This window comes from Hypoxylon fragiforme (assembly GCF_022984875.1).
Source record: "Hypoxylon fragiforme strain CBS 206.31 chromosome Unknown GGS25scaffold_7, whole genome shotgun sequence".
Classification (NCBI taxonomy): Eukaryota; Fungi; Ascomycota; class Sordariomycetes; order Xylariales; family Hypoxylaceae; genus Hypoxylon; species Hypoxylon fragiforme.
Genome location: NW_026054762.1, coordinates 131,245 through 153,256, shown reverse-complemented (window position 1 = coordinate 153,256; position 22,012 = coordinate 131,245). Strand labels below are relative to the sequence as shown.

Sequence of the window (22,012 nt, the reverse complement as noted above, 5' to 3'; positions counted from 1 at the left end):
TGATGGCGACCTTTCCTATTCTCCTCCCCCCCCCTGTCCATAGAGAGAAGAGAGAGTATTTAAAAAAAAGCAAAAATGAAATGGATGTCTCAGCTCCGAGGACGCCTAGAACGGGGCGGGCGGCGCTTTTCGCTATACCTTACTGGACGCACGGTTTTTTTTGGTTTCTTGCCTCTTGCAGGCCTATCGGTTTGCCCTGGCTAGGTCGAATGCGGGATGTCCGCCGACGCCCGTGTCTTGACTCTGATGTATATGACAGTAAGTAAGTAAGTAGGTATGTAGATAGGTATCTATTTATTTTGTTTTTGTTTATGAGGAAAGTTAGGGAGGCTAGGAGAAAAGGAGGCAGACTGGCGGGTCTAACCGTTCGGTAGTTGTTTGAATAGTCTGGGGTACGTGTCGAGGTACTACAATAAACACGGGGAACAGTTGACGGGTTCGAGGTTGTATACTACTTACCTACCGGTATACACGCATTTCTGGTGTTGCACATTACGAGGATGTCTTACTAGCAAGCCGTTTGGGAGAGACAGCAGTGGTGATTATGAGCAACTCCTCATTTTGATGGAAAACCGTTGAATTAACAACTACCTATAGGAATACATCCATCCATGTATACTCAATCGGCGAGTCCAAGTCCAATCACGCACGAGGGATCGTCTGGTGGTTTGCCTGTTGAAGCTTTACGATATTCATACATCGATCGATGTACTCACAGGTAGGTAAGCAAGCGAGTAAATAAGTAACCGACAAGACATACGATCCGAACAGCACATTTTCTCGTATGCTCTGTAACTCACCTACATCATACTCTAGATCCCTTATCTCAACCCTTACGCCGTGGTATCTCTATTCAGCCAATACTCCGGTGAAAGGTTGATGGACGACACGGCCGGGAGCCTTCCACTCTGATCTACCTACCTAGCAATGACATTCCATACGAGAGACATACATCCCCCAATCTTGTGTATACGGGTCCGAAGCCGTGGTTAGGTAGTTACGAGGAAAGCACGTTCATCGTTGGTGGGTTTACTATGTGCCTAGGCAGTGTCTTTCGGGTCCGAGAGGGTCTTCCCGTCCTCGTGGAGGAATGCGGCTCCTGCTACGTACTTACGACTATAGCGATTTTGTCTGACCCCTGGCTAATCTAGGGATCGCCTTACTTTAGGTATATGGGGGTTTACCTACCTACATTATCTACAGAGGTAAATACGGTAAATGCCTAGATGGGTACGGATGTGAGCGTACCCGGGACACATGGTATCTGTCTCTCTAGTTGTTTCGACTTGTCCTAAAACGAACCTTGAAGTCGTTCAATATATGGCCAGGAATCTATCTAGGTATGCGCCCCCCCACCCTCTCATCTTATCTTCGTGTCTCGAGATCCTTCCTAATGGACAAATCGCGAGGACTCAGGAATGGGGAAAGGCAGTGGCATAAACATGGGTGCGGGTAGGTGCTACACAAGTCCCCTATCTATCACGATTGCTCTTATTTCCCTCAGCGTCCTTATGCGAGACCTAGCCAGCAGACGTGTAAAAACGACGAATACAATGCCATTCATTCTCGTCTCATACATGCCGACCCAAGTAGGTAATGTAATTGTATGAGAAATATCAGTGCCAAGTTACTTAGTCTAAGACCTTTTGTTTGCCAATAACGCGGAACACAGGAGACAGCTGGGAGCCAATCACGAATGACGCCGCAGATCTGCCAGCATAATTGCCTGTTCGAGGCATTACCACAACGTGATAGTTGGGAACTATACAGGACTGGACATCGCGATCGTGCTTGCGGGTAAAGGGGGGAAAGAGTACCTACAGTATCAGATTACCTGCCTACGGTGCTTATTACCTACATTACCACGTATATGCACTATGGTATGATATTAGATGTTATAGGGGTTTCTCCTTAGACGATTTTGATAGATTCAAGCGATTGGATATTCTACTACTGTATTCTCTGCTTGCAACTCTCCATAATTACCACGGTATTTGATAAGTAAGTGAATTGAAGGGAGAAGACGATGGGATAAACAGCATTGGTGGTAGGTATCCCGTAAGAGGAAAGCCTGCGTATGGACGGGATCCGGGAATGAATATAACGACCTCTTCCCAAGGCTTTTGAAGACTCTCCGCGAGTCGTATATAGGTAGTAAATATGATTTTCACCCCCCCCCCCCTCGCTATTTCCTTTACGTTATCAAGGCCACAACACTTGCCAACTACAGCCTCGCCCTATTCACCGCTCAGAATGATTATGTTCAACTCAAAGAAGATCGTCCCGTCATCCTATCTGCCTACCTACCTACCTACCTACTAGTAGGTATATGGGCAGACAGGCCGGTATATATGTGTGCGTACACCAGCCAACAGATCCAACTCCAAAGCCCCGACAAACGATCCCCACCAACTACTGGTTACGACGCCCTCGCCCTAACTCCAGCGTCTCAAACCCCTGTCGGCGATCTTGGGTTTACATCACCCATGACCACCCACCCTTCTTACCCTTCTTACCCGCCCTCTCTCGGGAGGCGTCACGAAGAGCGGAAAGAAGGGCGCGAGGAATTGTGTAGCGAGAGAAAGGGGGTGAAATTTGGGCAACGGTATGCTGAGTACCTACCTAGGTACTAGGTAGTTATAGCGGAAGAGGCCACACGATTTGGGAGACGATATCGAAGCCACCAGCATAGCATGTACGACGTTCAAATAAAACATGCCCGATTTCTACAGATATAGTCACCGATTAGTCGTAGACGTAAAATGCGAAACACGAACGAATACACATTCAATGTTGTCTCAATGCATCAATTTAGTTAATCATGGTACATCCATCTGCTGCTCATTCCCCTCAGACCGACCACCCTGACGTGAACTAACAACGCATTTCTCTTCTTGGAAAAAAGGGACCAAAGCCAGAAAACCGGGACGCCCGACCTGCAATTGCTATATGGTCGATTTCCACTTTTGACTCTCGGCTCATATAATTAAAAATCAAGAAGTAAGGCAAACGCCAACCCTATGCAAGTATACACAAACTAGACGGGATCGATCAACTAGAAAGTTGTCTACTGCCGCAAAGATATTAGGCACCTATCTAGGCACAAAAGAACCACCACCACGCTTTGGTTCGACTCCCCTCCAACTGTTGCCTAGCGGATGCTGACACCGGAGCGGTCGGTGAACATGCGAGTTGCGATACCCATAGCCTGAAGCTCCTGGAATAGAAGCTTGGCAGCGTATGGAATATAAATCTGTGCGATCTTCGTCTTGTTCTTGCAGGGACGACATTCGAACGAACCCTTGCTGAGGATACTATAATACGAACATCAGCAATCACCCTTAAAAGGTGGACAGGAAAGAAAAGGGGGGCGAGGAAAACTTACGCTATGGGCGTCATGAGTCCACAGATCTCGCAGACGTGTACTCTGAAAGCATCCGATACTTCAAATAGACGCTCCTTCAGGAAAGAGGCGGCACCATGAGCAATCATGCAATCACGTTCCATCTCTCCGAAACGGAGACCTCCATCTCTCGCACGACCCTCAACAGGCTGTCGCGTCATGATCTGTACCGGGCCACGTGCTCGAGCATGAATCTTGTCGTCCACCATATGTCGAAGACGTTGGTAGTACGTTGGCCCAAAGAAGACCTGCGCTCGGAGCTTGCGCCCGGTGTGGCCATGGTACATGATCTCGAAACCGCGCGACTGGTATCCGTGTTCGCGCAAAAGTCCGGATACCGAATCTACCGTAACATCGGTAAATGGCGTCGCATCTCCCTCCATCCCCTTCAGGGTGGAAACTTTACTAAGCAAACACTCGATCAAATGAGCAATAGTCATACGAGATGGGATAGCATGCGGGTTAATGATTATGTCGGGGACAATGCCCTCGCAAGTAAAGGGCATGTCTTCTTGTCTGTATGTAACACCAATGGTTCCCTTCTGGCCGTGGCGAGAGGCGAACTTGTCGCCGATCTGGGGAATCTTCGTAGTTCGAACGCGGACCTTGACGTAACGGAGGCCATCCTGGTTAGTCGTGACGATGACAGAGTCGACAATACCACTCTCCGTGCTGCGCAGAGGCGTGGAAGCGTCACGTTTGGTGTGATTTTTAGTTCGCTGTCCCATCTCTTCGTTGTCTGGGTTGATGGGTGACGTCTTTCCGATGATGATGTCCTCTCCAATGACGCGGGCTCCGGGGGCAACAATGCCATCGTCGTCAAGCTTATCGTACGTGCCCTGTTTGAGCCGTAACGTGTCGCTCTTGAACGGCTTCTCGAATGATTCCACCGTGTTGATGCCAACACGCTTTTCGCAGTCGCTATAGGATCTGAAGAAAAGACTGCGGAACAGACCTCGATCGATGCTACTCTGGTTCATGATGACGGAATCTTCTTGGTTGTATCCCGAGTAACAAGCGATGGCCACGATAGCGTTTTGTCCAGCCGGAAGCTCGCGGAACTTCAAAAATTCCATAGAACGTGTGGTGCCAAGAGGCTTTTGCGGGTAGTAAAGAATGTTTGCCATCGTGTCCATACGTCGGTTGTAATTTGTAAGGAAAAACCCCATAGCTTGCTTACCCATAGCCGACTGGTATGTATTTCTGGGTGACTGCACAACAACATATTAGTAACGAGATGGGAAAGGGGGCGAGTAAAAGTGCATACCTGATTGTGATCTGGGAAAGGAATAATACTGGCACAGATTCCTAGGAGCATGCTAGGATGGATCTCGCAATGTGTGTACATGTGAGTTGTGGGATTCACTTTGGTTTTCAACCTCTTGTTGATTTCATCGCCGTTGTCCTGGCTCATTTCATAGCCAGCCTTGGTCAGACGGAATGTCTCAAGATCCTCCGGCGTCATGCATATCATCGCCGTCTCCTCTTCTTCGGCGTCGAGGTATTCAATAGCACCGTCATTAACTAGTCCTTGCCAGCCAAAATAATCCTCACTCTCAGGATCTTGATCATTGTCGGCCTCCAGCCTCTGTATCATCTCCTTGGTAAGAGCCAAGGAGCCCTTGACAATACCCTTCTCCGGATCATCCTCTCGTTGAACGACGAATAGTGGGCGCATAACACGACCAGCATCAGAGAAGATCTTGAACTCACGATCGCGAATGTCGCGCACCAGTGAGACCTCAGACGGAATCTGGTTGGCTCGTCGTAATTCCTGAATATCTCTGACGAGAGCCTTGGGGTCTGTGTGCGTGCCAATCCAAGAGCCGTTCAAGAAGATCTTCGTGGCATTAGGATTGGTCTTGGGCTCGTACTCTTCTAAAACATCCATGCTTCGAGTGATCATATAGTCTACGATAGGATCAGTCGAAGTACCCACACTGATAGAGCACATCAACGACAGATTTTTGACCAGTCCACAGGCTTGGCCTTCGGGCGTCTCGGCTGGACAGACAAGGCCCCAATGCGTGTTGTGAAGCTGCCGAGGCTTCGCCAATTTTCCGTCTCTTCCAATAGGAGTGTTGGTTCTTCTCAAATGAGAAAGGGTCGATGCGAACGTGTATCGGTTCAAGACTTGAGACACACCGGCGGTCGAACTCATGGCCTTCTTCTGATCACCCCAGTTTCCTGTAGCGAGCGAGTATTTGAGTCCATTTGTAATAATCGCAGGCTTTGCGGCAAGCTCGATTTGGAAGCGTCTGTTTTGGTCGATACAACGTCTCAAATGCTGCGAAATCTCCGTTACCAATCGACGAACAATATTCCTGAACAACTTGGCAAGCAAGGGACCAGCTAGGTCGAGACGCTTTTTTCCGAAGTGATCCCGATCATCGACATCGCGGCGGCCCAGGGCGCATTGCAATAGCTTGTGAACCATATAACCGAGGAAGAACGCCTTCCTGGTCTCGCATCCTTCCGACTGGGATATATGAGGAAGCATTTCTTTCTGCAAGATATCCTTAGCAGCCCGCACACGACGCTCTCGCGCCGTGGTATTGTGAGAGTCCCTTCCACGTTTCCCGATGAAATCTAGAGCAACCTCACGGTCCTGGATGCAAAAGGCTTCTTCGATGCAGGGACGTAACATCTCGAGCATTTGGCTATCGTTGCGGTCGTAACAGATGTAATTTAAAATATCTTCATCGCTGACCACGCCCAGAGCGCGGAAGACAATCGCAATAGGAGTGTCAGCTCGCACGAATGGGAGGGTCGTATGAATAGTTTGGCCATAGCCGCCCCTTGATGCATCGCCTTTGGTATACAGCTTCAACATTAGTGATGAGATGAGTCTCGATCCTTTTTCGAGAGCACTTCGGATCTCAGCGATGTAAGAGAACGGGCTAGGCTGGGCCTTCTTGAAAACCTGAACAATGTTCGCAGCCGATCTTTCTTGAGCAATAAGAACCTTTTCGCTACCGTTGATGATGAAATATCCACCTTGATCATATGGGCACTCGTTCAACATGAAAAGATCGTCCTCGCTCTCGCCGTTGAGATGGCAAGCCTTGGACTTGATCATAATGGGAAGTTTGCCGATGAAAACTTGGTCACTTGTCTTGCCCTTCTCGGTAAGAGGCGACTCCAGAACGTTCTCTTCTTCTTCCCAAACTAGGCGTACTGGGTGCTTGCCGGTAGCGCGTGCTTCAGCCTGCTGTTCTTCGTCCATTTCGTGCAGGGGGATGTCTTGTTCGATACATGCGGTGACCTTACTATCGACCTTAACATAGATAGGAGCAGCATATGTCATGTTACGATCGCGGCACTCGTAGGGTAGAAGTGGACCGGATGTATTGTCACTCTCCATAGCGACGGGCCGAGCAATGGTGACATGTCCAAGTTTGAGATCATATCGACGAAGGGCGATGGTGCGGCCTTCGGGGGAAGGAGGGTTGTGCTCATCGACGCTGATTTGGGAGTACTCTTCGACTAATTCTTGAATGGTGGTCTCTTGAAAGTCATTGAAAGAGTCGATCTGTTGAGACACTAAACCCTTTCTCTTGAAATAAGAACCAATGACAGTCCAGCAATCTTCCGGCGTAATGGAATCATCGGCATACTCCTCCTCATACTCGTAACCCTCATCGTAATCGGCCATGATGCAATGTTTCTAGATTAAATTTGATCTTATCGGCTGTTGCGATGGAGGACGTGAGGGTAAGTCGGCTGGGAGAGAGTATTAAACGTAAAAGAATGTGATCATGGAAGATGTTGAAAATAGGCGTAATTGAAAGTCAAGGTGTTGAATGATTGATGCAGAATAATTGGTAGTGGGAAGAATGAATTGAATAAGAATCGCCAAGATCAAGATGTAAAGAGGTAGAGGTGAATGAAACAATCGATAGCCACTAGAAGTTGCCGTGTGCTGGCAAACAACAGCGTTGCTTGATTGTCGGTCGGTCGAAGGCAAAAAGGCGCGAAGTGGTCCTAAATTACGTCGGCTTCGTCGCGTAAGTTAGCAAGACATTTCATCATTTAAAGTATAAAAGGGCCATATACATCAAGTATAAAAGAGACTGTATCACTGCCCGACAGCATTAACCAAGCACCAACGTTTTGCCTAAAGTGAGAAATTCCTGTGACGAAGATGGAATTGTTTAATGTTTTTTTTTCTGGTTTGAAAGTGGAAAGAGGCTCTGCAAGCTCGAGGCTGATCAATCAAAGAGAGCTATCTGTGCGCAGTGGCAAAGAGAGACGCTAAGTCCTGATATAGATAAGCGCATAATTGTCGCGTTTGTGCTTATCGATACGAAACTGCATTCAACTTATTACTAATCTAGTAGTACAGTATGTACAACCAGTGACTTGCACCGTGCTTTTAGACAGTACTAGGTACCTAGTAAAAAGTTAAAACTTCATTCGATTCAACTTTCTATCCTCGTCACACGTAAGTCGACGACAATGCACAATACAGATTTGATGATGCTTAAATCTCCATTGAACATCTCATCTGGTTTTTGCAAGTATATATGGAAAACTTTATAAGCCACACGATATTTAACGATATTTAACTACTGAACTATCACGTAAACACCAAACGAAGGCGTAATACATGCATATCAGTACAGTGCGGTTTGCGGTCCAAGTCAACCCTCATCTCTACGATCAAAATATCTAACTTTTGTTTTAGTTATAAAATCCATTACCTTACCCAGGAACTTTGGTAATTAGGTAGGTAGATAGTTAGGTACTGAGGAAGGTAGAATTACCGATATTATTCACTTCCTTTACTTATTCATGGACGTTCCACCTCTACAAGTTCCATGGATACAACAGAGTTACCCAGTGAAGCCATTTCGAAAAAACAAGAGCTCCAGCCACATACATACTTTGTGATATTGATATCGCAAAGGTGTTGCTGGAGTGTAAAATGTCACTTGTGCATACGCGTGTGTTGCTCGTCTCGTTACTGAACCCCCTTGCCTGCAGCCTGAGTGTATATGTACTTCATGACAAGTATGGAGTTTGTATGGCGAGAGTCACTCGCAGAATTGGGATTGGACTTAACTCCGTCATCCTTGGAGAATCCATTACTATTCCCGATAATCGGCAATGCGAGCTGAATGGACAGATGTCGTTCGCGCCAAGCATGTGATAGGTGTTTCAGCCCTATACCAGGTAAGTAACGACGGCGGTCTCCTCCAATAAACTTACATTCCAACCCTGCGGTGCATGAGGAGATCTAGATCATGAAGATCATTTATGAGCCTCATAGCTAACGCCATGGAGACGGAATAAGCAAGCTGGTTATGCCGGTCAGGTTTATCCAGGTAATAACCACTCATTGACTATATAGATCTACCTAATCAGGTACTTCAGGAAGCTATTAGAGGAGGCGACAGCGTGAAGGTATGACATGGCTCTTGCCCACCTAACAATAGGGGCTCAGTATAGGGCTTCGGCTTACCGAAACTAGCCAACACTGCAGGATCTTGTAGCGACCTATTCAGACTCTTGTTCTCATTGATAAATACTCCCTTAGATATGTACGTGATCACCATTGCACACAGGAGTTAGAATTAAAGCCATATATAAAAAGCAATGTACTTCTGGAAATAAAGGGGCTTCTGGATATACCTAACCAGTCTCACGAAGCTAGTGATATCGCTCAAGGCATCGCTTCATCCACCTACATAACGTAGCAGTATCGTATACATTACCGTATACCAAAATGTTGCCAATACCGGGCCAGATCTGAATATGATAACTACACACATAATATCACAATCTATGGGACAAATCGGCGAAGCAGCATTGATAATCCCCACAATGAATGTTACAATCGTGATTTACAATAAGAGTTATAAAACGCCTTCCATAGTAGTCTAAAGTCTAGGACTACTAGATATTCAACCTAATACATCCTACATGAATGCCTAACAAGCATGATATGTAAGTGGTATATTCTAACCTTTAGAGGTTCTAGTGAGGAAGAAATTCCGCAACTGGCATAATAGTCACTTGACACCAGCTTTTCTATATAAGTCAATGCAGTCCAATGAGTAAAGAGTAAAGCCGATAGCCAGAGCTTGCCGTGGTTAACGTTGCTCACAGGGTTCCCTACTTTCTCGGATATGATGCCATCTGACTTGGGCGGGCCTCGCCAAGTAATGTTAGGCAACGAGTTGAAGTCCTTGTTTTCTCCTAAGCCCAAGCAGCCAAGTTATGTATGCACTGGGCGTTGCGGGCACGTCAAGCGGACCGCGCTCCCGACCTTGAACAGCCGAGCTAAGGCAAGCCTAGACTTTAGAACAGCCCAAAGTGGCACATAACTACTACATGAGCCTAACATGAGCAATATATGATTTTGTTTGCTACCTCAAAAAAAAACTCGTGATAGCAATAATGTAATATCATCGACGAACTAGTAGTTGTTAGTTTAGAGTGATGGATTTTAAGCATGCCCTAGGCCCCTAGATACATGCCAAGTACATGACCTACAGCACTACAAAGGTCACAATGTAGTGAAGTTGTAACCCGAGACGGACCCGTTGAATGCGGAGAACCCTGCATGGCACTCGGGACCACATCAACTGCAATATTAGCTCCTTGGAAGCCTGCGGCCCCACGTTCTCTTCCTTCCCATCACACTAGCGCATCAACTTCGCAGTACATGCCGACCTAACCTAGGGTAATGTGCATGGGTTCGAACTTCTTGGAAGGCTCTTTCTTGAAAAGATTCTAGCACTCGCATAATAATCCAATCAAACATTACAAGTAATTGTCAAGAATTCCATGAACTGACTGTTACTGACATGCCTCACATGCCTACTATCAAAGACAACAGCTCTTGGTCGTACGGCCAAGCTTATTTTTACCCCTGATCTTGCTCACGAATATCGGAACCGTTCCTTTGTGCAATATATGATTATCGTACCACCGGAGGCAACGAATATGTATGATCGAAGCATTGGGTTCTTGATGATTTTACGCGTTGATGTGATGCAATTTTACAACAAGTAAGGGAGACATGCTTTTACATGGTAGCACAGATATGTAAAAACGCGTTCCTAGTATTTGAACAGGGATCTGTATAATTGCTATTTACCGAGATGTTGATACTGGATATTAAACACGATTTGATAATTGAAAGAATTGTGTGATTAGAGAATGCTTGTGCGTGTGCTTAATAGACTTTCCAAGATCACCCCTGTGCATAATTGAGATATTATTCCACTTTACAAACGCGTGCCATGGGTGCTTTTGTTAGCATTCTAGAACTGCATACATTCACCAATCACTAACCTAAACTGTTCTTGTTGGATGCGGTATATCGTAAAATGTACATAATAAATCAAAGTGGCTTTAGTAGATTCAATGTTCAAAGTTGAATTCCATGTAACAATCCTATTAAGTATCTACCTAGTACTTAGGTAGATAACTACACATGTAACAATGAAAAAAGTCCAGCACAGAAAATGTAAAGATGCTAAACCTAGATAGGTAACTGAGTGCACATGTGGTCTCGAACCTGGGGAACCCCAACTGCCAAAGTCAACTGCTCCTCATTTCCCCCACATACCACAAATAGGAAGTTAACCTTAACTTATGGTTATGTAGATGGTACTACCACTAGTTACCGGCCTGCCGAGTCTTTTTAATCCGCCGTTCGCGTCCTTACCTTTTCTCCAACTTCTCGGCAATGACCCCACATATCAAAAATTGTACTTCAATGTTTCTTTTTCTTTTTTTTTGTAGCGAGATACTACCACCAGTGGGTAAGCAGGTTCAAAGTCGCAAAGCCCTGCCACACGAAAAGCAAAGTCTTGAAAAGTCGGAGAGATTAATTATGGGCATCCTAGATTCGATCCCTGTCCCTGATCCCCGCCTTTGCGCGGTCACGATGAATCATTAGCATATACAAACTTTTTTCGTGGGGTTCGAGCAGTTTACTTTTTTCTTTTTCTTCACTTTCAAGTTAGTCAAGACAAGCCCAAGTCGAGTATTATGAATGAGCATTTATATGATCTATATGTAAGGGAGAGCTCTATTCATTTGATAGATATCAACAAACCTCAACTTCTTTGAAGCTTAGCCATCTAAGTAAAACGCAGCTCAGGTATGTAGGTCTGGCCATCTTACTAGGTATCTGATATGCCTCAGGTATCTGCTCCTACAAAGCCCTATGCCACGAAAACTTGCATGATAGGATTACAGCACATAAGCAGCAGCGGCAGCAGCATCGGACAAGTCGCATGGCAGCAAATAATGGAACCCCCCAAGACTTAACTAGATCAAATTCGGTCCTTTTTCAACTTTACAGCGCTGATGACCACTGTCTTGTTTCTTTGTTTTAATGGATGCATTATTCCATCATCTCATAGTTGTTGTCGAAGTTTTTTCTTCTGTTTTCTATGATCCTACGCTAGTCTTTCCCTCCGCTTTGAGACCCGGCAGTCCGGACAAAGCGATAATCTAGGTACTATGTAGGTATTCCAAAGCCATGCTATGTATGTACCTAGTATCATAGGGCTACCCTTGAACTGCATTCTTAGCTGTACAACTCCGACCTCATCCCGCTCCATCGTTCGCCTTAACCTATACCGAGACATACTTAACTACCTTTGCTCGTGTCAATGTTATGTATGCTACACGCCGTCCTGTTGCTTGTCCCACGTTGGTGCAGTATGTGATAGGGATGGGTGATTTCGGACTTGCATATTCTATCCTATTTACCATGCATAGGTACCTAAGTACCGAACAGCCAGGGACGCATGAGTTGGTACTTATGTAGGGGATAAGTATTATGTAGGGAGAGACCCGATAATCGCAATTTGGTTCCTGGCCCTGTTTAACATCCTCGTCTACAAGATGCTGACCGATATTCACCGATTTTAAAGATTAGGACCCCTAGGAACCAGCTTGCACCACGTCCCTACACACCTAGGTTTGTATTTTCAAAGACGATGGGGCTCCTTAAGTCTCTAGAAGATCGTCCAACGATCATCCAATGTACAAAGCCTCACGAGGTCAGCTGTTACACTGCTTGCTTTGTTAATATCAAGCCAAGACCTGCTTGCATCTGTGGTGCCTAGGAACTAATAGGTCGGGTGAACGAGCTCCAAGCCTTTCTGACCTAGCGGTGACGGCGCTAGATTATCACCATGTATTGTACTATGGGATAGGTATTGTTGATTGCGCGCTGACCATGGGCCAAGTGGTCCCATGTACCTGTCTCCAATCGCTAGGATCTGGTCTATCATCAACATTAGGAAGGTGAGCAACATTCCAGTCTGCAATGCGGAGAATCCCTACAGCAGCTCATGCATAGCTTCGATGGTGATGCTTCCCGGTAGGCCTGTTGCGCGTGCTCACGAAAATTTATTTAAACCACGAGCGGCCCTCAAAGGCCAACAGATCTTTGTTGATAAGAGTGTCCTTTTCCAGTCTCGCACTATTTCCATAGCTACTCTGTAACAGGTAGCCTGCTTGACCTTCTTGTGCCAAGCTGTAAGCCCATAGAGAGGAAGGAGAAACGATGCATTCGACCCTATTCACGGGCATCTTAGCCCTCGCCCCAATGCTGGGTAACCTGGCATTGGGCTATGAGGTTAAAGTCAGTTCATCTACCCTCTTCTCTGCGAACAAATATGAACTTACACTTTATAGACTCCTCCCCTGGATACCAAGTGGACTTACTCAGTCGGAACCAATCCTTGGCCTGAGTATCCACGCCCACAGCTCGAGCGTGCACAATGGAAAAGCTTGAACGGTATCTGGAAGTGGAAACCGGGATCCTACCAAGGCGAATCCATACCAGCCAGCAACAGTTTTGATAAGGACATTCTGGTGCCGTCGTGTATCGAAAGTGGTCTTTCAGGCGTCATGGAACTGAACCACACGTATTCGTGGTACACGACAGAATTTCATGTTCCTCTAGGATTTGCACAGAGGGGCCATGCCGTCAAGTTGAACTTCGAGGCGGTGGATTACCAAGCGACTGTCTATGTTAATGACCAACTGGTCGGTACCCACGAAGGTGGATATTGGCACTTTGGCTTTGACATCACCAAGTTTATCAACACAAATGGGACGACAAATACTCTACATGTCAACGTGTTTGACCCTACCGACCAGCCAGGTATGGTGTTGAAAAAACATTTGTTTATGTACTTGAGTCCCACACTGACTGACAATACTTTAGGTTACATGCATCCTGTTGGAAAACAGGCCAGTGAACCTTCGCATATCTTCTATACCCCCTGTTCAGGAATCTGGCAATCTGTAAGTACTTGTATATCTGGGGTTCTATCACTAGACCAATTTTCTTAAAATCATCGAGTATATTATTCTCTGGGTGGTAGTTTATGCGCAGCACATCACGCTAACTTTGCTTACTAGGTATGGCTTGAATCTGTCCCGGATACCTACATCCAGCAGCTCGATGTAGTTGCAGATATGTCTGGCCAAGGTGAGCTGCTTTGTAACTCTCTATCCCTGTAGGAAGAAAGCTAACATGTTGCTTTAGTCAACGTGACGGTCACAAGTAACAAAGGTTCCGACCCTGTTACCATCGCTGTCTTCAACAGTGAAGGCAAGGAAGTTGCTTCAGCTAAGGGTGTTGCCAACAAGCCCTTTGACTTCGTCGTAAAATCTCCAAAGCTGTGGTCTCCGGACTCACCCTCACTGTAAGTTCATCCACTGTCTTCGAGCAACACGAATATTTTTCTGATAGTGTTATAGCTACAACCTTGCTGTCACACTGGGACAGGACAAAGTAAAATCGTACACAGGTTTCAGAACGCTGTCTATTGGTGTGATTGATGGAGTCAAGCGGCCATTGCTCAATGGAGAATTTATCTTCCAATTTGGCACACTTGACCAGGGTTTCTGGCCGGACGGCATCTACACCCCGCCCAACCGCGAGGCCATGGTCTACGATTTGCAAGTTCTAAAGGATTACGGTCTTAACATGCTCCGAAAGCACATCAAAGTCGAGAATGCCCTCTTCTACCAGGCTTGTGATCAACTTGGACTGTTGCTCATCCAAGACATGCCCTCCATGCCGTTACGAACACCGGACGCGGCTCAGCAAGCCGATTGGGAACGCCAGCTTGACATCTTGATCAACCAGCACAAGAACTATCCCAGCATCTACACTTGGGTATGTTTATATTTCCCTCTCAACGCCGATCTGGTTCAACAACTAACATAGACTAGGTCATCTACAATGAGGGATGGGGCCAAATTGTAGACTACTACCCTGAGTTTAACATCACGAACCGCATCAGAGAGCTAGACCCTACGAGATTCATCGACGCCACTACCGGATGGCACGACCATGGTGCTGGCGATTTCCATGACAACCACCACTATGCGAACCCTCAATGTGGTACGCCGTTTTATTCGATTCAGTCTACTCCCTACGACAGCAACCGAATTGCTATTCAGGGTGAGTTTGGAGGTATCGGTCACAACGTCTCCGGAGAGCATCTTTGGAAGGTTTGGGGCGCTGTCCAGACAATCAACCAGACATACGAGATCGACCAGGATCTCGACGCTTACAACTACCGTGGCCACCTCCTATTGAGTGAACTTCGTGACCAGGTCGAGAAGTACGCCTGTTCCGGGGCTGTTTGGACGTAAGTTATCCTATACTTGGATGCCTAGGTACTTATTTTGCAAACCCTGGGCTCGTTAGCTAACACCCCTCACAGTCAAACCACCGACGTCGAAGGAGAAGTCAACGGCTTCCTCACCTACGACAGAAGAATCATCCGCCCCGACAAGGAGCAGTGGCGCGCGGACATCCAAGCCCTGTACGACGCGGCGGCGAAGAGGGGAGGCAAGGCACCGAAGCAGACGTATGCCTTGTGAGCGTGAAGGGATATAGATATAGGTATACCATTCTCGGCGAGACATAGAAAATGCTTCATTGCATATGATTTGATGATTATATACTAGGTTAGGTACTTAAGCCTCAAATTATTTATTAATACATATTATATCCAATCATGCAATCGCGTACTGAACTTTATGATTTTTTTTGTTGCTTTTGGCTACGGAAAGGCTGGCTAGATTGGCAATGGTTAGGTATGTTAGAGAGTTGGCACATGCCCGCCCCCCTTTTAGTGGCTAGGTGTAGGTATACGATGTATGTACGAAGGTTAATATAAGAACATGTCCCTCCTATGCACAATTCAGATAAAAAGGCAGAGTTTGAGAACGCTATAATTCTCACATGATCACTGGCAACTACCACACTTAATTTTAGAGCTGCTGTCATTCTGCAAAGGAGCCAAAAGAAGATATATCTTTAGCCTCTCTGCCTACCTAGCTGATGAATATAGCAAAGAACCCCCCCTTTGTGATTTAGCATAGAAGGTACATACTACTCCTAGACATCTATACCATTATTCATTCCTCAACACGACCAACCCCCAGATAGATAGCTTCCAGGCCCACCCAGATACCGAGCTGTTGTATAAGTGCCGCCCCTTTTTTTTTTGTTTCCCACCACATCCATCATCGCCTTGACCATTTCCGTTCAACCAAGCCAAACCAAGGGACGGTCTTCCCAAACCCTTTTTGTCAACACCAACACGGCTTTGGAAATCCTGCTTTCTTCTGCTCGTGCTCGGTACGAGCCGCGATGAATGGTGTGAGTGTAAGTGTGAGTGTGAGTGTAAGTGTGAGTGTGAGTGTGAGTGGGAGTGTGAGTGGGAGTAGGAGTGTGTTCCCACCACCCCCCCAATTGCTCTGCTTTCCGCGTCGCTGTCGGTATTCGCGACCTGCGCTTCTTCATCGCCGCCTTGGCCTTGACCCATTTCTGTTCGGCATAGGACGTCCTTCTTAGACCCCTTTTTGTAGCATTCGCGATGTGGATATGGGCTTGTTTGTTGCTCCTGATCTTCCCCGACGCCATCACCCTCTTCGGCCTTGATGTGCGAGCCCAGATAGATAGATAGATAGATAGTATGTCCACGCGGGAATAAGTATGGGGTTTGGAAATCCCCTCCCCCCTGTTCTTCCCGCTGCTGCTGCTCTTTCTGCGCGTGCGTGCTCGGTAGGTGCGAGCCGCGAGGAATAGTGGGAGTGGGAGTGGTAGTTTGTTCCCGCGCGCCCCATGGTCATCATCGTCTTCGTCGGCCTTGACGCGAGCGAGCCTTCATGGTGACAGGCGAGTAGTTCAACAACTCCCCACCGCCCGTGGTCTTAGCCATTTTGTCCGGATTCGGTGAGAGAGAGAGAGACGGAGAAGAACCGAGTATAAGTGGCATAGTGCTAGTCTTCCTTGAGCTGATGGAGCTGTCCACCTGCGTATGTGTGTGTGTGTGTGTGTGTGAGTGTGTGTGAGTGTGTGTGTGTGTGAGTAGAGTTTGACGATCACAGGACGCAGCGAGACGCAAGGGACGTGGACGTGGATGCGGGCCTGGTACCGTTGATTGTTGCCTCTCGTCGGCCAAGAACGTCCTTCCCAAACCCTTTCTTTGTGTCGCCGCGTGAATACAGGCTTGTCGTTCGTGCTCTGTTTCTGCTTCTCATGCTGCTGCCCGCGCGTTTGATGATGCGCGTGAGGTTGTTTATTGCTCGTTCTCGACACGAGCCGCGATGAGGGGTGTGAGTAGTAGTTTGTCTCCCACCACCCTTCGCTTTGACCATTTCTGTTCGGCCAGGCCAGGGACAGTCTTCCCAAACTCTTTTTGTTTCGCCGCCGCGTGAAGGCCGCTCTGCTGCTGGTGCCCTCTGCTGGTCGTATGTAGCTCAGCCCCACCACATCACCAGGAATTGTCTGGACCTGAACACCGGCACCCAGTGTGCTTGATTCGAGCCATCATCTTGGCGGTTGCGTTCCTAGTTAACTCCCGCCACCTCGTTGGCAGGTGGTCTAGGTTTGCACACCGGCACCCGGTGTGTTTAATTCGAGGCATGTTGCCAGCTGCTCGTGGTGGGTTCGCGGAGCCATCATGGTGACCGTCAGACGATCCCACCGGCAGTGGCCTCTGTACGAGCACCGGTCTCCGATGTCTGCGGCCCGTTGTTGCGCAAGGGACATCAGGGTGAGTGTGTCGAACGAGTCTCACATCTCCACCGCTGTTGCTGTTGGCGTTCTCGTCCACCAAACACCCCACTCAGGGGCGCGTAGAGGTGACAGCGTGCACCAAAGAGAGAGAGAGAGAGCATAAAGCATGCCTGGGAAGGATCTTCCCCGCGAGTTGCATCTCATCATCCCCCCACCCCTCCATGATATCTCTATGAAAGCTGGGAGGTGGGCGGGAAATAGCAGGCGTCGGGACTGCTGTTGTTTCAGGCTCAATAGGTCTATCCGAGATGTACAGGGGCCGTGATCTTGATCCTTAATATGTATTTCAGCTTTCTTGCAGCTTCGTCCCCATCGTACTGGCGAAAGGGGAACTGGCCGGAGGCGGTGGGACGTCCTCGTGAAGGCATTCGTGCAACTCCGCACCCAGCTCCCCTGGATGGATCAAAGAGGTGAGCGTGCAGTGAGATCGATGCTGTCCTGGGAGCAGCCACGACTGGCTTGGTGGAGTAAGTGAGTATGCCACCAAGCCAGTCGTGGCTGTTCTTTGTCGGACAAAGAGAAACACAGCTGTAGTAAATCGCTCAGACGTTGGTCAGGAAAGTCACGGTTACTTTCCCGACCCGCGTGGTGGAATGGGATCGTGGGCAGCCCCTGTGGCCTGGAGTTGTGCGTACAGGTCCCACGATGTCGAGGCGTTGGCGGATAGTGTAGCAACTGGACTCCCGATATTTTGATCAGGCTGAAGAAGTTCGTCCGCATCACAAGGAATCAGGCTTCGCAGAAAGAAAGAAGAAAAAAAGGGCAAGACAGCTCCCTGCAGTAATCAAGCACCAGCTGTGTGAAGTGACTGTCGAGTGTCTCTGTCGCGATGAATCAGCCCTGACATACCGTAGGTATCATCAACGCCGCAGGTTTGGTCGAAAAGTTCAAGATGCCCAGTGAAGAATGTGCCATCGCATCGCGATCTATCTGTTCTGGAAGATTCAGCCAGAGACCTTGAGGGTCACTCGTGGTGCCCTTGCCGTATACGCGGTTAGCATGACCCAGTACCATTTCGTATTCATTTTCCTCGACACCGTTTTTGCAAGGGTCACTTGGGGTTGGCATCGTTGGCCAATGGCCCATTCTTCACTGGTAGGGACCCCTGGAGACAGGCCCCATGTTTTTGGACAATCATGTGGAAATTTCCTAGTTCCCAACAGTGACTCGGTCTGGTGAGTCGGATTGTAGCAGCCCACCAGCTCTAGAGCAATTGCCGTTTTCCCATAGATGTCGCAACTCTTCCTGACGCGAACCTCTGTGCGAGGAACGCCGCCAGGAGCCAACGGCATCGAAATTGTTCGGTGCCGCGCCGAAGTGAGGCGTTGGCGCTGATGAGGGACGTTGTGGAATGACATGCACCGCCCCCACCAAGCGCCAATCACCACCACCGTCGGCTGAGCGTCGTTAAATATTTCCGACTCCATATGGGAAGACCAACCCGCCGCGAGGCGTTGCTGGAGAGACGCCGGACGGAGAACATGTCGTCGAGCATGATGTTGCCCGACGACATGAATCGTCCGATGCCGACTCGGCATCCACTTCGGGGGGAGAAGAAACTCCTCCCCCCGCGTGGTACGTCTTTTCCAGATGTCGTGATCCGTTGTCTTGGTAGTTGGCGGTTCTGTTGCAAAGCCAGTCAGCCAGCCAACCAACCAACCAACCAGCCCCGCGGCATAGTTGGAATGTTTTGTACAGTCTCATGGTTGCTAAAGCTCGCGGAACTTCGCGTCGCGGTTTGAATGTCCGGACAGTGCTGAAGGGCACATCACAATGATATATTCAATCTTCAGTGCAGGGTTGCAGGGAAACGCGAACATCTTGGTGTATGCTGTACTCCGACCAGTGGATAGGAAGCCTTGTATCCCAGTTCTCGGCTGACTGTATAGTTGAATGTCGAACTAGGAAAAGTGTTTCCGAGCAGCACCATCGCCGGCGTCATTCCGTACTCCGCCCGGGGAAGTGCGACATCGAATACCTACGCTCGACACAAATGACGAGGAGAGTATGTGTTTGATGTGAAGGTGTTTGTGGAGAGAAGGTATGTGTGAAGAAAAGTAATACCAACCTTTGTTGGGGCCAATGAGTACCGTGATATGACTGTCATCGTATCTTATTCCTTGAGCTTGAGAGATGGCCGTGTTCGTGGTGCAGGAACGTGGGTCCGATCTTGTCATACTTTGTTATGAGAGACAGAAGTTGAAGTAACGTGTAATATCCACGCATTATGACGAGGAGCAATGGGTGGGATAGACGAGAGCCAAGACGGCAGCTTGCACAGCATCCAAGGTACCGTTTAGAGAACCGCAAAGCAACACCGATGTTTGTTCGGCTTCTTTCAGATCCCGCCCTGGGACGATGCTGCTTCACTCTGACGTTCCACCACGGGTGTTTGGCCATGATATCATGGATTTATCATCTGCCGACACCCCCGCGGGCTCAACCAGCATTCTCTTCTCTTCATAGAAAATTGTGCACGTCGTGTCAGCGTCTTGACTCGGACGATGGGGCGAAAGGCGACACGCGGGGCCGGTACCAAGCCTCAGTAACCAGGCGACGGACCGACCCCGCGTGATTCTGCGAAAGGTTTAGTTGCAAGGCCTCGGAAAGGCGGAATAGAAGGGCCCGCCGAAGAGCTGCGGTGCTAGATTTGCCCGTCAGCTGCAAGCATTTGAATGTCTGGTTGCAGGCTTTATGTTCTGTGAAGATAAGAGGCCCGCCGAAGAGATCTGCAGGAAAGGTCGCGGGGATTGTTTCTGCGTGCTGAATGCAAGCGGCATTGTTCTGCGTCTTCTAGGTTCCGCCTCGTGACCATAGATCATTCGCTTCGGGATATTCGATAAGAGCCACCATACGGGGCCGGTATGATGCCTCTACCATTGGGCGACCGACCCCGCGTGGTTCCTGCGTTTTTATCGCCGTAAGCTGCAAGCATTTGAATGTTTGGTTGCAAGCCACCATGTTTTCGTATGTGTATCAGTCAAAGAGCTATGCTGGAATGGTCGTAGGGTTGGCGTCTGTGTGCTGGACGGAAACACAACACAGGCTATGCCCATATATGAGGCGCGTAAGAGTTGGGACGCGCCCCATGCAGGGCCAGCACCATAGTGGCAGATGTCAGTTCACCGGCCCCGCGTGGTTCCCCATACCTTCCACGCAGCGAGCTGTGATCTTGATGATTCCTCCTAGTGACTAGAAGCAGACTTTGTCGTGAGGGCAGACAAGCAAGAGGCCCGTCTATATATAGCTCTTCAAGTTAGAAACCCTCCTAGCGATGGAGTGTCCGTGCTAAACTAAACGGAAACACGACAAACGATGTGGTTGTTCTGCGTCTTCATGGCCACAAGGCGGAACCGACACCCTCGGATTGTGTGCCTTTATTGTCACGCAGGGCCGGTGCCAGGCGTCTACCACCATGCGCCGGACCGGCCCCGCGTGGTTCCAGATGCTGGCCACGGGGCAACCCTCAATGATGGGAGACCTTGGTGTTTGAAAGCAGCGGACTTTGTCGTTTGTTTGTTTGTGTGTTTGTTTGTTTGTTTGTGAAGACGACAAGAGAAGAGGCCCGCCCCATCAATGGGTTAGAGATATGCGGAGAACAGAGAGAGCAAGGGAAGGGGGGCATCAAATGCAAAATGCCACCTGTGCCCCCCCCTCCCCTTCACCCACCACTTCGTAACTCAGTATCGAGAAGAGATCCGTCAACGATATTTGTGAAGCTGGCTCGACGATGGGGTCTGCGTGATCAGCAGACGATTCGCGCAAGTAAAGTAAAGTGAACGCGAAACCGCCAAACCCGCGCCCACCCCCCTGTAGGTAGAAAGGTAGTGTTGCCCAGAAACGACCCTTCTGGGGGATCTCAAGCTCGCTCGAGTGATGTGATGGAGCAATTCAAGCTTGCGTTGTGTAAAGTGAGGAAGTGTGCTGCCCGCCCTGCATCAGCTTTTCAGGTCTGCCTCGTCCGCTTGGTATTTGGCGTGCCGGAGTCACTGGCAGAAGCGGCAGCGGCAGCACAGCACACCCCTTTTAGGTGATGCGAGTCGTTGCGTCACCCGCGATGGTGGTGCTGCTTCTCTGCTGCCCCGACGAGGGTCTATTTCAAGATCGTTGTCGTCCGTCCGCTCGTCGGAGGCGTGCGAGATCGATTGAGTAAGCAAGCATCCATCCATCCTGCCATCATCTTGTCGTTTGGCAAATAGGTGGAAGCCACCCGCGAGGACGACGACATGGGTGTTTCTCTGCGCCACCAGGAGCACTCAGAGTTGGTTCGCTGCCACTCTCATGAGACTCCTGGTGGCGCAGTTTCATGGGATGTCGGGGTGCATGCGAGCACCCACGATGCTATCCTCATGATAACGACCGCAGGAGGCAAGAGACGCCACCGTGTTAGGCTGGCTCATCGAAGAACGGCGAACAAGTCCATGACTCCCAGGTAGTTGATGGTTTTTTTTGTCTGTCAAAGGTCTACCTAGGAGCACATGGGGGTTCCCATGGAACAAGGACGACTTATCGTGTATATGTAGCTTCCA

The 22,012-nt window shown here is 48.6% G+C and overlaps 5 protein-coding genes across 5 annotated transcripts; 2 read left to right on the top strand and 3 right to left on the bottom strand.

The window, feature by feature from the left end:
- Positions 1-2,892: 2,892 nt before the first annotated feature.
- Positions 2,893-7,225, bottom strand: GGS25DRAFT_351740 (DNA-directed RNA polymerase II subunit RPB2). The gene is made up of 3 exons (XM_049258053.1): positions 4,671-7,225; positions 3,386-4,614; positions 2,893-3,314 (listed from the first exon to the last, which is right to left on the bottom strand). The coding sequence occupies exons 1-3, from the start codon at positions 7,056-7,058 to the stop codon at positions 3,152-3,154; spliced, it is 3,780 nt and encodes a 1,259-aa protein (XP_049114355.1). The 5' UTR covers positions 7,059-7,225; the 3' UTR covers positions 2,893-3,151.
- Positions 7,226-7,840: 615 nt separating this feature from the next.
- GGS25DRAFT_497589 (uncharacterized protein) lies at positions 7,841-8,577 on the top strand. The gene is made up of 2 exons (XM_049261630.1): positions 7,841-8,032; positions 8,091-8,577. The coding sequence occupies exon 2, from the start codon at positions 8,331-8,333 to the stop codon at positions 8,553-8,555; it is 225 nt and encodes a 74-aa protein (XP_049114354.1). The 5' UTR covers positions 7,841-8,032; positions 8,091-8,330; the 3' UTR covers positions 8,556-8,577.
- Positions 8,578-12,833: 4,256 nt separating this feature from the next.
- GGS25DRAFT_351652 (glycoside hydrolase family 2 protein) lies at positions 12,834-15,415 on the top strand. The gene is made up of 8 exons (XM_049258052.1): positions 12,834-13,016; positions 13,070-13,541; positions 13,605-13,684; positions 13,802-13,871; positions 13,929-14,088; positions 14,144-14,564; positions 14,621-15,042; positions 15,118-15,415. Exons 1-8 carry the CDS (start codon positions 12,939-12,941, stop codon positions 15,275-15,277), a joined length of 1,863 nt encoding a protein of 620 aa, XP_049114353.1. The 5' UTR covers positions 12,834-12,938; the 3' UTR covers positions 15,278-15,415.
- Positions 15,416-16,352: 937 nt separating this feature from the next.
- GGS25DRAFT_532932 (uncharacterized protein) lies at positions 16,353-17,456 on the bottom strand (the record flags this gene model as incomplete). The annotated part of the gene is made up of 3 exons (XM_049265634.1): positions 16,353-16,716; positions 16,791-17,149; positions 17,303-17,456. The coding sequence occupies 3 exons, from the start codon at positions 17,454-17,456 to the stop codon at positions 16,534-16,536; spliced, it is 696 nt and encodes a 231-aa protein (XP_049114352.1). The 3' UTR covers positions 16,353-16,533.
- Positions 17,457-17,769: 313 nt separating this feature from the next.
- On the bottom strand, positions 17,770-19,660 carry GGS25DRAFT_523361 (uncharacterized protein; the record flags this gene model as incomplete). The annotated part of the gene is made up of 5 exons (XM_049264409.1): positions 17,770-17,941; positions 18,056-18,183; positions 18,333-18,461; positions 18,521-19,107; positions 19,552-19,660. The coding sequence occupies 5 exons, from the start codon at positions 19,658-19,660 to the stop codon at positions 17,770-17,772; spliced, it is 1,125 nt and encodes a 374-aa protein (XP_049114351.1).
- Positions 19,661-22,012: the final 2,352 nt, after the last annotated feature.